The sequence below is a fragment of the Elephas maximus genome, chromosome 4 (assembly GCF_024166365.1).
Source record: "Elephas maximus indicus isolate mEleMax1 chromosome 4, mEleMax1 primary haplotype, whole genome shotgun sequence".
In the NCBI taxonomy this organism is placed as follows: Eukaryota; Metazoa; Chordata; class Mammalia; order Proboscidea; family Elephantidae; genus Elephas; species Elephas maximus.
Genome location: NC_064822.1, coordinates 96,801,498 through 96,819,480, shown reverse-complemented (window position 1 = coordinate 96,819,480; position 17,983 = coordinate 96,801,498). Strand labels below are relative to the sequence as shown.

General features: G+C 36.8%; 1 protein-coding gene across 14 annotated transcripts in view; it reads left to right on the top strand.

The window, feature by feature from the left end:
- YAF2 (YY1 associated factor 2) overlaps positions 1 to 17,983 on the top strand; it is a 126,545-nt gene that overhangs the window by 27,496 nt on the left and 81,066 nt on the right. For 3 of the 14 annotated variants that reach the window (XR_007517160.1, XR_007517163.1, XR_007517161.1), the window contains exons 5-6: positions 2,503 to 2,574; positions 2,668 to 2,767. The exons of 3 other annotated variants lie outside the window; for them this stretch is intronic. Coding sequence is in view for 4 of the 11 variants with exons in the window: in XM_049882857.1 (XP_049738814.1) it covers positions 2,442 to 2,574 (133 nt within the window). In the remaining 7 variants the exon portion in view is untranslated. 8 more of the 14 variants (XM_049882857.1, XM_049882856.1, XM_049882855.1 and 5 more) reach the window with 5 other exon arrangements.

Sequence of the window (17,983 nt, the reverse complement as noted above, 5' to 3'; positions counted from 1 at the left end):
ATCTTTACAACTGCCCGGTGAAGTAAGTTCTCTTGACCCCTGTTTTACAGATGAGTATAGTTTGTGCCATCTTGATCTTAGATTAATACCCAAACTAGAGGGTGGTGGTGGAAATGAAAGTTAGATACCACGTTTTTTTGTGAGTAGTCTTTTCATAAATTCAAATTGATTTTATAGAGTAGATTTTTATTAGTGTGACTTGATTTGGCTCTTTTTGTGGATTAGCATTATAATTAGGATTATAATTATTTGTGTTCACACAGGATATTTTGAGTAGAGCATCCTAATACGGAATTTCTTTTCTAAGCTGTCCTGATAAAATCCACCTTAGTTGTGAACTCGTAGCTTTCCATACTAGTCTCTAAGTGACCCTTTGGGTATCTTAAAATATTTTCAAGACATTTCAATTCTTGATTCTAGCAAAATGCACTTGATTCTTTTTGTTGTTGTTGTGGGAAATGTACACAGCAGAACATACACCACTTCAACGATTTCTACATGTACAATTAAATGATACTGAATTATATTCGATTTGTGCAACCATTCTGAGAATATTTTGTGACTTTTCCCTTTTTCTGACTCCTCCGTTAACATAAACTCACTGCCCCCCAAATTTTCTATCTGATCTTTTGAGTTACTATTGTTAGTTTGATTCCATATAGATAATTCTTAAAAGAGCACAGTGCTCAAGGCAGACATTCTTTACAGTTAAGCTAAACTACTGTTTGGTTTTAAAAAGACTTCAGGGGTATTTTTGGTTTTAGGTTAAAAGATTATCTCAGGGCAGTAGTTTCAGGGGTTCATCTAGTCTTCATGGCTCCAGAAAGTCTGAATTACATGAGAATTAGAAATTCTGTTCTGTGTTTTTCCCCTTGTGATCAGAATTCTATAGAATCATTGATCAAAATGTTCAGTAATGGTAGCCAGGCACCATCTAGTTGTTCGGGTCTCATGGCAAAGGAGGCAGTAGCTGATGGAGGCAATTAGCCATACTTCTTTTCTTCCTCGTTTTCCCCATTTGATTCCATTTTAAGTTTGTAAGATCTGAACCCAAATGGACAGTGCATTTGCTACAAATAAAAATTGGAGATTATTATTTAGCTTTTAATGATATCTTTTATACTAGTTTATAGCATTAGAGTAAAATATTTGGATTATTGCTTCTGTGCCGGTTTTTATCAATATAAACATGTACTTACTATTCAGTCAATAAAAGTTAATTTGGAATCTGTAAATGACCCCTTTTTGGTACTTATTTATGTATTAGAATTACAGATGGAGGTCTGTGGAGTACCTCTGTTTGAATGAAGGGTAATTTAAAACACTAAAGCATTTATTAAGTAGGAATCTAGCACATGGATGCTGTCAAACTTTACAAAATAAAAATATTACCTCGTAACATGATTGAAATGTAAGATTCTCGTTGAATTACATTTGCAGTTGATTTTTGTTAAATAATGGTTTTATAGTCCTTTTAATCATATTTACTCCTAAAACAAAGAAATAGCTATATACTTTTTTAATTTGTTTCCATAGAACGAAGAGCCAGGAAACCATAGTTTCTTGAAGGTAGAGGATGATTGTTGAGCAGCATAATGGTAAAGGGAGAGGTATTATTGAAACATCTGTATCTTCAACAGGGGCTAGTGTTTGAAGTAATCACTGCTGTAGTGCATTAAAATGAGCACGTCCCCGGTTAACATGTATCGAGTTAAATGGAATAGAATATCTTCATGTGAGCTTGAAGAGAAAATTCTGTTGAGCTTTTTTTCTCTTTTGGTTAACACTAGCTTTTTTCTATTTTTTAATGTCCATTTTTAGATGATTATTTTAAAAGTATAACACATTATCAAAACTATTATTTATTGCTGTCCTTTGTTCAAGTATTTAAATTAAAGTCAGCATTATTATTTATCAGTACTTGGCATACTTTTATGTGCGTGTGGTTTGTTTGTTGTAGCTGATAAATGGTATTTTAAAGACTTATTGGTGATAACTGGGAATTGTATTGATGCTTTTTTTTTCTGAAGTCTTATAGATTGTTAACCCTCTGGGCAGTGGTGGCATTTATACCAAAATTCAGTGAATGTTAATGACAATGCCAACTTAAGAAATGGCAGGTTTTAATCAACTAATGATCCTGTACTAATATTAAAAAATGATGTTGTTTCAGTGAAGTAGAAGAAAGGTATGATAGAGGATATTTTTCTATATTAAAATATAACTGCCATTACAATACAAATTTAAAAATGAAGCCATTCAAATCATTTTCTTTTCCTTGTGTTTCTAGAAGTTGCTGTTGACATTGTAGTTAACAAATTGTGTCCTGTACTTTGGTGCATGTATTTATAGATTTCTGGTGAATTTACAACTTTTTCTCTTGTAGTTCTAGATGTAATAATACTCTCAAATAAAATTATGTAATCTTCTTATTCTGATAGAGAAGAAAAAGCTGGATCACTTACCAGTAACTGGAGTTCTCCTATTGGGTAATCTCCACAGATCCACATTCTTTGAAGTTATTGTGAATGCCTCGAGGACCAAGGAACCGTTGAAATTACCAATTTCAGGAAGGTAAGCAAGTGCACTGAAGCATGTCTATAGCATCTCCGAAATCCCCTCCCCCCAACTTTCTTACATATACGTCTGTACTGCATGCCCCCTCAGTTCCAGTGGGTGCCCATCAGGAAGATTCTGATGTTGGACAGAAGGGCAAGAGAGATGGATCTGTGAGGGAAAAGACCCAATAGGATAACTCAAGTTACTGGTAAGTAATCCACTTTTCACAAACTCGAGATTTTTTTCCTCCAATTTCTTCTTTTTGGAAGGAGTTTGTTTAATTACAAAGAAGGAAGTTGTTTGGGATAGCTTCTTTTTGTAAGTTTCATGTAAATTATTGAATTTAATGTATAGATAATAAATACCTAAGTTAATGAATATATCAATAAATTTAATTAATTTTAGTGTATTTAGTTTTTAATGTATTATCATTTGTATAATAGCTGTTCGTAAAAAATTATATGCTCATTGACTTTTGGTAATGGTGTAATGGTTGTAAAGCAGTGTAGGGAAGCTTTATGTTGGAATCTCTTATAAATTCCTTTATCTTGTGATGTTCTATTGACTAAATGCTTGTATTGTAAAATTTATGCATGTGCCAAATTTAGTCAGATTCTTTTGGCATGTTAGTGTTTGAACAGCAAGAATAGTTTTATGTATTGACTAACACTTCTTCATGACATAGTTTTCAATGTACCTTTTAATGTCATTGATGGTATATTTGAAAAACAATTTAAGGTGTATTCCAATTACAGTTACCACTTAACTGTTCAGAATGGATGAGTTTATTGATGTGAAGGTTAGCAGAATTGGTTTAGTCTGAGCTCTCTGGTTCCTCAGGTACCAGATTACCGAGCTGACATATAATATTACAGTTAGGTAGAGTTCCTTGCTTCTAGTTTTACTCTCACTTACTCTGTGTGATTACCCGGTTACTATTTCTAAAAAGTCACTCTTAGCACATAAAGAGTCGATAATGTTGCCCTGGTAGAGCTATTTTATAAAATTTTAGTCCATTTGCTGGTCAGTTAAGGCCTCTCATAATCCAATCCCATTCTTTTTGTTTAACCTTAATTTCTCCAACTTGATCCTTTCGTTTCCTTTTATCTATGTAGTTATCATATTTTTGCTTCGGGTTGTACTTTATTTTCTTGAAATGTCCTTTTTACATTCTACTTTTCTGTATTTTAAAGTTGAGACCAAGTCCTGCCACTCCCATAAATCCTTTTATGGTAACATCTCTGTTACCTACATTATCCTAATGGAAAAATTGGAATGGTTGTGAGGATTGAATAAATTAATCCATGTAAGGCACTTAGAAGAATGCTTAGCAGCACATAGTAAACACTCTTCTGGGCTATTTGTTTGAGTGTAGATTAATCATAAACATTTCTGTGTCTATAGAAATAACGCTTGTCAGTATAACACAATTTAGTCTTTAAATATTGGCTCTGGGTTGTGTTGCTGTTTCTTGTGATAAAAACTCTTAGGCTGGGTTTTTTTTTTTTTTTAATTTTGTGCTTTAAGTGAAAGTTTACAAGTCAAGTCAGTCTCTCATATAAAACCTTATATACACCTTGCAATATATACCTAGTTGCTCTCCCCCTAATGAGACAGCACATTCCTTCTCTCCACCCTGTGTTTCTGTATCCGTGCAGCCAGCTTTTCCGTCCCTGCTACTCTGGCCTTTGAAGTGTTTGGTTTATTCAGGAGACTTGATTGCTTTTGGTATAGTCCAGTTTTGCTGACCTCTTCTATATTGTGTGTTATCCATCCCTTCACCTAAATTAGTTTTTGTCTGCTATCTAATTAGTGAATACTCCTCTCCCTCCCCCGTCTTGTAACCATCAAAAAATATTTTCTTCTGTGTTTAAACTATTTCTTGAGTTCTTATGATGGTGGTCTCACACAATATTTGTCCTTTTGCATCTGACTAATTTCACTCAGCATAATGCCTTCCAGATTCCTCCATGTTACGAAATGTTTCACGGATTCATCGTTCTTCTTTATCGATGCATCGTATCCCATTGTGTGAATATACCATAATTTATTTATCCATTCATCCACTGACGGGCACCTTGGTTGCTTCCATCTTTTTGCTATTGTAAACAGTGCTGCAGTGAACATGGGTGTGCATATATCTGTTCGTGTAAAGACTCTTCTCTAGGGTATACTCCAAAGAGTGGGATTGCTGGATTCTATGGTAGTTTTATTCTAGCTTTTTAAGAAAGTGCCAAATCGATTTCCAAGATGGTTGTACCATTTTACAATCCCCACCAGCGTCGTCTAAGTGTTCCTTAAGCTGGGTTTTAAACAGGGCTTCAAACCGGTTCCTTCAGGTTCCAACCCCTGCTGAGAATTTGCGTTTCCACCCCAGGTACACTGAATTGGAATCTACATTTTCAAGATCCCCAGGTGATTCTTCTATGATAATATTCTATAATTTCTTTTATTGTGCTTTAGATGAAGATTTACAGCAAATTAGTTTCTTATTAAACAATTAACACACATTGTTTTGTGACATTGGTTGCCAACCACACAACTTGTCAGCACTCTTCCCTTCTGACCTTGGGTTCCCTGTTACCAGGCTCCCCCCCGCCCTCCGCCTTCTCATCCTTGCCTGTAGGCTGGTGTGCCCATTTGGTCTTGTTTTGTTTTATGGGCCTGTCTGATGTTTGGCCGAAGGTTGCATCTTAGGAGTGACTTCAGTACTGAGTTAAAAGGGTGTCTGAGGGCCTTCCTCTTGAGGTTTCTCTAGTCTCTGTGAGACCGTAAGTTGCTCTTTTTTTGTGAGTTAGAATTTCCTTCTACATTTTTTCTCCAGCTCTCTCTGGGAACCCTCTACAGTAATCCCTGTCAGAGCAGTCTGTAGTGGTAGCCAGGCACCATCTAGTTGTGCTAAACTTAGTCTGGTGGAGGCTGTGGTAGTTGTTGTCTATTAGTTCTTTGGACTAATCTTTTCCTTGTGTCTTTGGTTTTCTTCATTTTCCCTTGCCCCAGACAGAGTGGAACCAGTGGAGTATCTTAGGTGGCTGCTCACAAGCTTTCATGACCTCTAATGCTACTCACCAAAGTAGGATGTAGAACATTTTCTTTATAAACTATGTTATGACGATTGAGCTAGATGTCCCCAGCCCTCAGCCCAGTAATTCAGTCCCTCAGGGAGTTTGGATGTGTCTGTGAAACTTCTATGACCTTGCCTTGGTCAAGTTGTACTGACTTCCCCAGAATTGTGTACTGTCTTACCCTTCACTAAAGTTATTGCTTATCTATTGCCTAGTTAATGGTTTTCCATCCCCACCCTTCCCCTCCCTTGTAACCATCAAAGATTGTTCTTTCTGTGTGTAAACCTTTTCATGAGTTTTTTATAATAGTGATCTCATACAGTATCTGTCCTTTTGTAATTGACTTATTTCATTCAGCGTGATGCCCTCCAAATTCATCCATTCTATGAGGTGTTTTGCAGATTCATCATTGTTCTTTATCGTTGCATGGTATTCCATTTTGTGTGTATACCATAGTTTATCCATTCTTCTGTTGATGGGCGTTTAGGTTGTTTCCATCTTTTTGCTATTGTGAAAAATGCTGCAGTGAACATAGGTGTGCATATGTCTATTCGTGTGATGACACTTATTTCTTTAGCATATATTCCTAGGGATGGAAATATTCTATGATAAATTTTGAGGACCACTGCTCTGCTAGTGTTCTTAGAATTGGTACCTAACTAGCAGCGTTAGCATTGCCTGGGAAGGTGTTAGAAATGCAAATTCTTAGCAGGAGTTCAAACCTGAAGGAACAGGTCAAAGCCCTGGTTGTAAGCAGTTTGAAATCAGAGATAGACTTTTATATTTTTTATCTTATTCAGTTCCTGACATCAATAACAGATTAAATTGTATCTAGTGAAAAGTTTGTTTTCCATGTAGATTCATAAATATGCTTACCAGTAGTTTTTTCCATTTATAAAAGAGGTTCATTTGGCTCATTGATCCTTTTTGTTTTGTATTTTTTTCTTAAAAATATTTTCACTTTCTTACAAACAGGTATAATCCGTTGCCATTGCTGTTGAGTTGATTCCGACTTATAGTGACCCTATAGAACAGAGTAGAACTGCCCCATGGCGGTTTCCGAGGAGCAGCTGGTGGATTTGAACTGCCAGCCTTTCTTAGCAGCTGTAGCTCCCTGTAGATCTTAAGCACTGCGTCATCAGGGCTCCAGAAACAGGTATAGTGAAGTTGTAATTGTTTAGTGTAATATAAACTTCTATGGTACATAAAAAAAGAGAGCATGTAATTTTGAGTTAGTTAGAATGGCTTCACTTTAAAACTTCTGTATAGTGTTAGAAAACAAGCTGGAAATTCAGTTTACTTGATGTTAGAGGTTTAGATCATTGCTTGATTATCAGAAACCTTTGTCTTTAAGAATGAAGCATTAAACGAAATCTAATTTCAAGGTCATCGAAGGAAGGAAATGCCCTTTCGATAGGTTGACTGTCATTTCTGATAATCGCCGGAGAACCAATTCAGATCCAGTGTTTGTACAAGGCAAGATAAAGAACATATAATTAGATGACTTGAGTACTAATTTTGAATCTGCCACCATCCATCTCCATAAGAGACTATTCAATCTCGTAGTTTCTTTGGTGTGATAATGGCATGGTGGTTATATTGAGAATGTCAGTCTTAGGAGCTACATGTTCAGTATTACACTTTCAACTTTTTTGTAGCTTTGAAATTTTTTTTAAAAGTTGGGAAAACTAAAAAAAAAAAAAACTATTGTGCTTCAGTTTCTCTGATTCTAAAATAGGAATAATTGGACTTGTTCTTTTCATGCCTTAATGCAGATAGACTCAGTTGGGGATAACATTTAGCAAAATAGCAGTCAAGAGAACTCAAGAAGTGGTTTTCTTTTTCTTTTTTAAAATATTAAAGAAGAGCTTACAGTGGAGAAATTTTTTAGAGAATATTTTACTTAAAATATATCCATTCCCTGTATTTATTAAGAGTACATTGTAGTATAACTGAATACTCATTTAAGAAACAATAAATACATCTAGATGTATAAAATAACCAGTTGAAATCTTTAAAATGACAAAGATAGCTAGTTTAAAAGAACTCAATAAATGGGCAAAATAGATCAGACATAGCTCAAGAAAGAGGTTGTTTATTTGAAGATAAAACTAACAACTCTTCCAGAACATAGCACAGAGAGATATGGAGATGAAAAATACGAAAGAAAAGCTAAGACACATAGAGGGTAGATTGAGAAGCTTTAACATATGTCTAATTTGAGTTCCAGAAGAGAGAATACAGACAATGGGTGAAGAAGCAATATTGAGGAAATAGAGTAAGAATTTTCCAGAATTAAAAAAAAAAAAAGTAGACATTTTAAAATAACACCAGGTTTGGTTTTTTGTTTTATCTAAATGTGAGGGATGCAACAAAATTGGTACTTAAGTTTGATGAGTAGCATCTGGGTCTTACCATCTTGTGAGCGGCCATCTAAGATACATGTATTGGTCCCATCCTGTCTGGAGCAAAGGAGGATGAAGAAAACCAAAGACACAAGGAAGATACTAGTTCAGAGGACTAATGGACCACGTGAACCACAGCTTCCACCAGCCTGAGCCCAGAACTAGATGGTTCGTTGCTATCACCTCTGACCGCTCTGACTAGGATCAGAATAGAGGGTCCTGGGCAGACCGGGAGAAAATGTAGAACAAAATTCAGATTCACAAGACACACCAGACTTACTGGTGTGACAGAGACTGGAGGAGCCCCTGAGACTATGGTCCCTGGATACTATTCTGATTCAGAACTGAAGCCACTTCCAAAGTTCACCTTTTAGCCAAAGATTAGACAGGCCTGTAAAACAAACAATAACACATGTGAGGAACGTGCTTCTTAGTTTAGTCAAGTATACAAGACCAAATGGATAACACCTGCTCTAACAAAAGATGAGGAGGCAGGAAGGGACAGGAAAACTGGGTGAATGAAAATGGGGAAACCGGGGAAGAAGGGGGAGAGTGCTGACATGTCGTGAGGATTGGAACCAATGTCAGTTAACAATTTGTGTGTAAATTTTTGAATGAGAAACTAATTTGCTCTGTAAACTTTCACCTAAAGCACAATTAAAAAAAAAAAAAAGATACTTAGGAGTAAATTTTTAGCCTCAAATGCATATATTAGATTATAAGATTAAAAGTAAGTGAGCCTGATATTCAGCTAGAAAAATGGAATAGAGAAAGTGAAACCAAAGAAAGAAGCAAGAGAAAGAAATTAATAAAAATAGAATTTAGTGAAATAGAAAATAAACAACAATAAGAACACCAATAGAGGCCATCAGCCAAATTAAATCAGGTTCTTTTCAATTGATTAAATTCTGGCAATACTCATCAAGAAAAACAGATGACACAAATAATAAGAGTTATCATCTAAAATACAATAAAAAAAGTTAAAAAGAAGACCTAACTAAAAATATGATAGTGGTTTTAAAAATCATAAGAGATTGTAATTAACTTGTATGTAATGTTAGAGGAAATGCTGTTTTCTAGATAAAATCTCTCTAATATTGGCTGTAGAAGAAAAAGAAAAACCAGAGAAACCAAAGACCATTAAAGAAATTGGAGCTGTTGCAAATTTCCCCTGAAAGAATAGTTTTTCTTTTTAAAACAGTTTTATTGAGATATACAGACAGTCCTGAATTAGCATTGAACTCTGTTCCTATGTCTGTCTGTAAGTCGAATTTGTACGTAAGTCAGAACAGTTAGGTATGGTTTGTATCTAACTTCAGTCAAATGCTTGTCTTAGTATATAGTATATTGTGTACCTTTGCATAAAAAACAGTAAAGAAACACTTGCAGATACACTAAAACATCTTTAATATAATACCGTAATAATAATGTTTTGATGCATGTTACAAAGTAGCACCCATTTCTTATTATAAACCATTGTATATACCAGAATTTTTAATATAATAGACTTTGCAGGGTTGGTTTAAAACTCAGGTTGTCGGAAAGTCGTGTATTTGTGACTCAGGGACTGTGTGTAACCCACATACGAAATTCAGTGGTTTTTAGTGTATTCACGGAACTGTGCAGCTGTTACCGCAATCAATTTTAGAACATTTTCATCACCCCTAAAAGAAACCTTGTAGACAATAGCACCCTTTCCCGATTCCGCCCAACCCCTCGAGCCCTAGGCAACCAAGAATCTACTTGTTTCTATAGATTTGCTTGTCCTGGACGTTTTATATAAATAAAGTTACACAATATGCAGTCCTTTGTGACTTCTTTGATTTAACTTAATGTTTTCAAAGGTTTATCCATATTGTAACATGTGTAAGTACTTCATTTCTTTTTATGGTTGAATAACATTCTGTCGTATGGGTACACCACATTTTATCTGTTCCTCAGTTGATGGACGTTTGAGTTGTTCCCACTTTTCGACTGTTACGGGTAATGCTGCTGTGAACATTCATATGTATAAGTTTTTGTGCGGACATATGTTTTCAGCTCTCTTGGGTACGCACCTAGAAGTGGAGTTATTAGCTCCTATGTATGGTAATTATGTTTAATTTTTTGAGGAACTACCAGACTTCCAAAGCAACTGCACTGTTTTACTTTCCCATCAGCAACATATGAGGGTTCCAATTTTGCCACATCTTTACAAACACTCATTATGTTTTTTTTTTAAATTATTGTAGCCATCCTAGTGAGTGTGAAGTAGTATCTAAATAAATATTTTTGATGATGATATCTTTAATTATAATTTGAGAGATATCTTGAGGGAACAGATAATCCCAATTTTATGCAAACAGCTAGAGGATAGAAAAAAAACAAAGCTACCCAATCCTTTTTATCAAGTAAGTTTAGCCTTGAAACCTTAACTGGAAAGAACATACAAAGTATATGACATTCAGTCTCATTTATGAGCACAGACATAAAGATTTTAAATAGGATAGGGATATAAGGATAGATCAATATTTGAAAATTTTATGTAATTTATAAGATAAACATAAAATTTCGGAATAAATTTTGATAGATGAGTAGAAGTACATGATAATATTCAAAATCCATTAATGTTTAATATTTTTAAAAATCCTCTTAAACTATGAAGAGAATTTTTTTTCCTTCCAGTAAGGCTGTCTTTCAATCTCTGATAACAAACATCATGTTTCATGATGAAACCTAAGATTCGTTGTTAGTTGTTGTGGGGTAGTGGCTAAATGCTACAGCTGCTAACCAAAAGGTTGACAGTTTGAATCCGTCAGATGCTCCTTGGAAACTCTATGGGGCAGTTCTACTGTCCTGTAGTGTCGCTATGAGTTGGAATCAACTCAACAGCAACAGGTTTTTTAGTTATTGTTAGGTGCCGTCAGGTTGTTTACGACTCATAGCGACTGTGTACAACGGAACGAACCACTGTCCCTTCTGACATCATCCTTAAATTCGTTGTTACGCTTGAGCCCATTATTGAGGCACTGTGTTAGTCCATCTTGTTGAGGATCTTCCTCATTTTTGGCGACCCTTTACCAAGCATAATGTCCTTCTCCAGGGATGGCTGGTCCCTCCTGATAACATGTTCGAGGTATGTGAGATGAAGTCTTGCCATCCTTGCTTCTAAGGAGCATTCTGGCTGTACTTCTTCCAAGACAGATTTGTTCATTCTTCTGGCAGCCGTGGTATATTCAGTATTCTTCACCAACACCATAATTCAAAGGCACTGATTCATCTTTGGTCTTCCTTACTCACTGTCTAGCTTTCACATGCATATGAGACAATTGAAAACACAGTGGCTTGGGTCAGGTGCATCTTAGCCTTTAAAGTGTTGTCTTTGGTTTTTAACACTTTAAAAAGATCTTTTACAAGAATTTTGCCCAATGCAATGTGTCACTTGATATCTTGACTGCTGCTTCCATGGGTATTGATTGTGGATCCAAGTAAAATGAAATCCTTGACAACTTCAGTCTTTTCTTTGTTTATTTATCATGATGTTGCTTATTAGTCCAGTTGTGAGGATTTTTGTTTTCTTTATGTTGAGACATAGTCCATACTGAAGGCTGTGGTCTTTGGTCTTCATCAGTAAGTGCTTCAAGTCCTCTTCGCTTTGAGCAAGAAAAGTCGTGTTACCTGCATATTGCAGGTTGTTAATGAGTTGTCTTCCAGTCCTGATGCCACATTCTTTTTCATATGGCCTAACTTCTCAGATTATTTGCTCAGCACACAGATTGAGTAGGTGTGGTGAAAGAGTACAACTGTGAAGCATACTGTTCCTGACATTAATTGACGCAGTATCCCCTTGTTCTGTTTGAATGACTGCCTCTTAGTCTAAGTACAGGTTCCCCATGAGCTCAGTTATGTGTTCTGAAATTCCCATTCTTCCCAGTGTTATCTATTATTTGTTATGGTCCACACAATCGAATGCCTTTGCATAGTCAGTAAAACACAGATAAACATCTTTCTGGTATTCTCTGCTTTCAGCCAGGATCCATCTGACATCAGCCATGATGTTCCACGTCCTCTTCGGAATCCGGCTTGAATTTCTGGTAGTTCCCTATCAATGTACTGCAATGTACTGCTGTCCTGCTTCTGAATGATCTTCAGCAGAATTTTACTTGTGTGTGATATTAATGATATTTGATAATTTCTGCATTCTGTTGAATCGATTTTCTTTGGAATGGGTACAAATACAGCTCTCTTTCAATCAGTTGGCCAGGTAGCTGTCTTCAAAATTTCTTGGCATAGATGAGTGAGCACTTCCAGAGCTGTATCCATTTGTTGAAACATCTCAATTGATATTCTGTCAGTTCCAGAATGCTTATTTTTCACCAATGCTTTCAGTGCAGCCTGGATCTCTTCCTTCAGTACCACTGGCTGTTGATCATCTTCTACTTCCTGAAATGGTTGAATGTCGACCAGTTCTTTTTGGTACAGTGACTCTGTGCATTCCTTCCATCTTCTTTTGATGCTCCCTGTGTCATTTAATATTTTCCCCATAGAATCCTTCAATCCTTTCAAAAAAAAATTCAAGCCTCAAGCTTTGAAACCTAAGATACACTCCCATTAAAGTGAAAAATAAGACAAATATATCTCTATCAGTGCTGTTGTTCTGTATAGTCATAGAGGTCCTAGCTCCTAGGAATTAAAAAAAAAAAAAAAAGCCCAGAAGCATTGTTAAAGGAAGGCAAATGATGAATATTATTGGTAAATGAGATTAACATCTTCCTGGAAAAGTAAAAAAAAAAAAAAAAACTTCAACAGATTATTTATGTTAATAAGAAAATTAAAAGTTACTGAATACAAGGTCAACATTTGAATTGACAGTAGCTAATTTGAAAATAAAGAAGATTTCCTTTACAGCAAATTCTATAAAGTACCTTGAATAAACCTAACAAAAAGTAAATCTATATGGAGAAAGTTTTATTGAAGGACATAAAATTAAACGTGATTAAAAGACAGGATAAACTATATTTATGGATAGAAAATACAAAATTACCAAGAAGTTACTTCTCTGTGAATTATATGTAGTTTCAGACAAAAAGACTTTCATATATAATAGTAAAGGAGCATGAATAACTGAGGCAGTTCTGGCTTTCCCTGTTGAATATCAAGATTTTTTTTTAAAATGTTATTTAAAGTGGGATATTACACAGGAATAAAAAAGGATAAACTACTGCTCTATACAACTACACAGATATATCTCCCAGACTTAATGTTGAGCAAAAGAAGTAAGACACAAAAAAGATTACATGCATATGATTCTATTTATAGGGAGCTCAAAAAACAGGTACAACTAATCTATGATGCTGGAAATAGGATGGTGATTTTCTTGTGTACATAGTACTTCCTTCTTACTATGTAACCTTTTTTGCCAGAGATGACACGAAGAAAGCCTAGTTACCATTTGGTGGACCAATTCTGCTGACTCTAATCCCTGGCCAGAAATTTGAGTCAGTCTCTTTTCTGGACAGTCTGGTAAGCTGTCACTGTTCTTCACCTTAAAATCATCTTATCCAGATACACCCAAGAACTTAATAATATAGGAACAAACAATATTAAATTCAATGATAATGTTAAAATAGTCATAAGAATTTAAGACTTCACATTAAATGTGACTAATACAGAACAGTGCTGTCCAATAGAAATATAATGCAAGTTACAAAAAGGAGCCACATAGGTAATTTTAAAATTTCTCATGCCTAAATAAAAAGTGAAATGAAACAGGTCAAACTACTTTTAATACTATATTTTATTTAACTCAAATATATCTAAAATATTATCTTTCTACTAATTATACATTTTACAGTCTTTTTTTTTCCATACCAGGTCTTAAAATCTGATGTATAGTTACACTTAAAACCAAAAAAAAAAAAAAAAAACCACGCTGCTGTTGAGTCAATTCCGACTTACAGTGACCCTATAGGACAGAGTAGAACTGCCCCATAGGGTTTCTAAGGAGTAGCAGTGGATTCAAACTGCCAACCTTTTGGTTAGCAGCGAGCTTTTTTTTTTTTTAATTTTTATTAAGCTTCAAGTGAACATTTACCATTCCAATCAGTCTGTCACATGTAAGTTTACATACATCTTACTCCCTTCTCCCACTTGCTCTCCCCCTATTGAGTCAGCCCTTTCAGTCTCTCGTTTTGTGCCAATTTTGCCATCTTCCCTCTCTTCTCTATCTTCCCATCCCCCCTCCAGTCAAGAGTTGCCAACACACTCTCCAGTGTCCACCTGATTTAATTAGCTCACTCTTCATCAGCATCTCTCTCCCCCCCGCTGACCAGTCCTTTTCTTCGGGGATGGTTCCTGTCCTGTGCCATCAGAAGGTCTGGGGAGCATTGCCTCCGGGATTCCTCTAGTCGCAGTCATACCATTAAGTATGGTCTTTTTATGAGAATTTGGGGTCTGTATCCCATTGGTCTCCTGCTCCCTCAGGAGTTGTCTGTTGTGCTCCCTAACAGGGCACACATCGATTGTGGCCGGGCACCAACTAGTTCTTCTGGTCTCAGGATAATGTAGGTCTCTGGTTCATGTGGCCCTTTCTGTCTCTTGGGTTCTTAGTTGTCGTGTGACCTTGGTGTTCTTTCTTTGCCTTTGCTCCAGGTGGGTTGAGACCAATTGATGTATCTTAGATGGCCGCTTGTTGGCATTTAGGACCCCAGACGCCACATTTCAAAGCACGATTCAGAATGTTTTCATAATAGAATTGTTTTGCCCATTGACTTAGAAGTCCCCTCAAACCATGTTCCCCAGACCCCAGCCCCTGCTCTGCTGACCTTTGAAGCTTTCTTTTGATCCCGGAAACCTCTTTGCTTTTAGTCCAGTCCAATTAGACTGACCTTCCTTGTATTGAGTGTTGTCTTTCCCTTCACCCAAAGCAGTTCTTATCTACTGATTGATCAATAAAAAACCCTCTCCCTCCCTCCCTCCCCCCTTTGTAACCACAAAAGTATGTGTTCTTCTCCGTTTTTTCTATTTCTCAAGATCTTATAATAGCGGTCTTATACAATATTTGTCCTTTTGCCTCTGACTCATTTCGCTCAGCATAATGCCTTCTAGATTCCTCCATGTTGTGAAATGTTTCAGAGATTCGTCACTGTTCTTTATCGATGCGTAGTATTCCATTGTGTGAATATACCACAATTTATTTACCCATTCATCCGTTGACGGACACCTTGGTTGCTTCCAGCTTTTTGCTATTGTAAACAGAGCTGCAATAAACATGGGTGTGCATATATCTGTTTGTGTGAAGGCTCTTGTATCTCTAGGGTATATTCCGAGGAGTGGGATTTCTGGGTTGTACGGTAGTTCTATTTCTAATTGTTTAAGATAACGCCAGATGGATTTACAAAGTGGTTGGACCATTTTACAATTCCGCCAGCAGTGTATGAGAGTTCCAATCTCTCCGCAGCCTCTCCAACATTTATTATTTTGTGTTTTTTGGATTAATGCCAGTCTAGTTGGTGTGAGATGGAATCTCATCGTAGTTTTAATTTGCACTTCTCTAATGGCTAATGATCGGGAGCATTTTCTCATGTGTCTGTTGGCTGCCTGAATATCTTCTTTAGTGAAATGTGTGTTCATATCCTTTGCCCACTTCTTTTTTTTTTTTTAATTTTTATTAAGCTTCAAGTGAACATTTACCATTCCAATCAGACTGTCACATGTAGGTTTACATACATCTTACTCCCTTCTCCCACTTGCTCTCCCCCTATTGAGTCAGCCCTTACAGTCTCTCGTTTTGTGCCAATTTTGCCGTCTTCCCTCTCTCTCTATCTTCCCATCCCCCCTCCAGTCAAGAGTTGCCAACACACTCTCCAGTGTCCACCTGATTTAATTAGCTCACTCTTCTTCAGCATCTCTCTCCCCCCCACTGACCAGTCCTTTTCATGCCTGATGAGTTGTCTTCGGGGATGGTTCCTGTCCTGTGCCATCAGAAGGTCTGGGGAGCATTGTCTCTGGGATTCCTCTAGTTGCAATCATACCATTAGGTATGGTCTTTTCATGAGAATTTGGGGTATTGGTCTCCTGCTCCCTCAGGAGTTGTCTGTTGTGCTCCCTGACAGGGGAGACATCGATTGTGGCCGGGCACCAACTAGTTCTTCTGGTCTCAGGATAATGTAGGTCTCTGGTTCATGTGGCCCTTTCTGTCTCTTGGGTTCTTAGTTGTCGTGTGACCTTGGTGTTCTTCCTTTGCCTTTGCTCCAGGTGGGTTGAGACCAATTGATGTATCTTAGATGGCTGCTTGTTGGCATTTAGGACCCCAGGCGCCACAATTCAAAGTGGGATGCAGAATGTTTTCATAATAGAATTATTTTGCCCATTGAGTTAGAAGTCCCCTCAAACCAAGTTCCCCAGACCCCAGCCCCTGCTCCGCTGACCTTTGGAGCTTTCATTTTATCCCGGAAACCTCTTTGCTTTTAATCCAGTCCAATTAGACTGACCTTCCTTGTATTGAGTGTTGTCTTTCCCTTCACCCAAAGCAGTTCTTATCTACAGATTGATCAATAAAAAGCCCTCTCCCTCCCTCCCTCCCTGCCCCCTTTGTAACCACATAAGTATGTGTTCTTCTCCGTTTTTTCTATTTCTCAAGATCTTATAATAGTGGTCTTATACAATATTTGTCCTTTTGCAACTGACTCATTTCGCTCAGCATAATGCCTTCCAGATTTCTCCATGTTATGAAATGTTTCAGAGATTCGTCACTGTTCTTTATCGATGCGTAGTATTCCATTGTGTGAATATACCACAATTTATTTACCCATTCATCCGTTGACGGACACCTTGGTTGCTTCCAGCTTTTTGCTATTGTAAACAGAGCTGCAATAAACATGGGTGTGCATATATCTGTTTGTGTGAAGGCTCTTGTATCTCTAGGGTATATTCCGAGGAGTGGGATTTCTGGGTTGTATGGTAGTTCTATTTCTAACTGTTTAAGATAACGCCAGATGGATTTCTAAAGTGGTTGTACCATTTTACAATCCCACCAGCAGTGTATGAGAGTTCCAATCTCTCCGCAGCCTCTCCAACATTTATTATTTTGTGTTTTTTGGATTAATGCCAGTCTAGTTGGTGTGAGATGAAATCTCATCATAGTTTTAATTTGCATTTCTCTAATGGCTAATGATCGGGAGCATTTTCTCATGTGTCTGTTGGCTGCCTGAATATCTTCTTTAGTGAAATGTGTGTTCATATCCTTTGCCCACGTCTTGATTAGGTTGTTTGTCTTTTTGTGGTTGAGTTTTGACAGAATCATGTAGATTTTAGAGATCAGGCACTGGTCTGAGATGTCATAGCTGAATATTCTTTCCCAATCTGTAGGTGGGCATTTTACTCTTTTGGTGAAGTCTTTAGATGAGCATAGGTGTTTGATTTTTAGGAGCTCCCAGTTATCTGCTTTCTCTTCATCATTTTTGGTAATGTTTTGTATTCTGTTTATGCCCTGTATTAGGGCTCCTAGGGTTGTCCCTATTTTTTCTTCCATGATCTTTATCGTTTTAGTCTTTATGTTTAGGTCTTTGATCCACTTGGAGTTAGTTTTTGTGCATGGTGTGAGGTATGGGTCCTGTTTCATTCTTTTGCAAATGGATATCCAGTTATGCCAGCACCATTTGTTAAAAAGACTATCATTTCCCCAATTGACTGACACTGGTCCTTTGTCAAATCAGCTGCTCATACATGGATGGATTTATATCTGGGTTCTCAATTCTGTTCCATTGGTCTATGTGCCTGTTGTTGTACCAGTACCAGGCTGTTTTGACTACTGCAGCTGTATGATAGGTTCTGAAATCAGATAGAGTGAGGCCTCCCACTTTCTTCTTCTTTTTCAGTAATGCTTTGCTTATCCGGGGGTTCTTTCCCTTCCATATGAAATTAGTGATTTGTTTCTCTGTCCCCTTAAAATATGACATTGGTTTTTGGATTGGA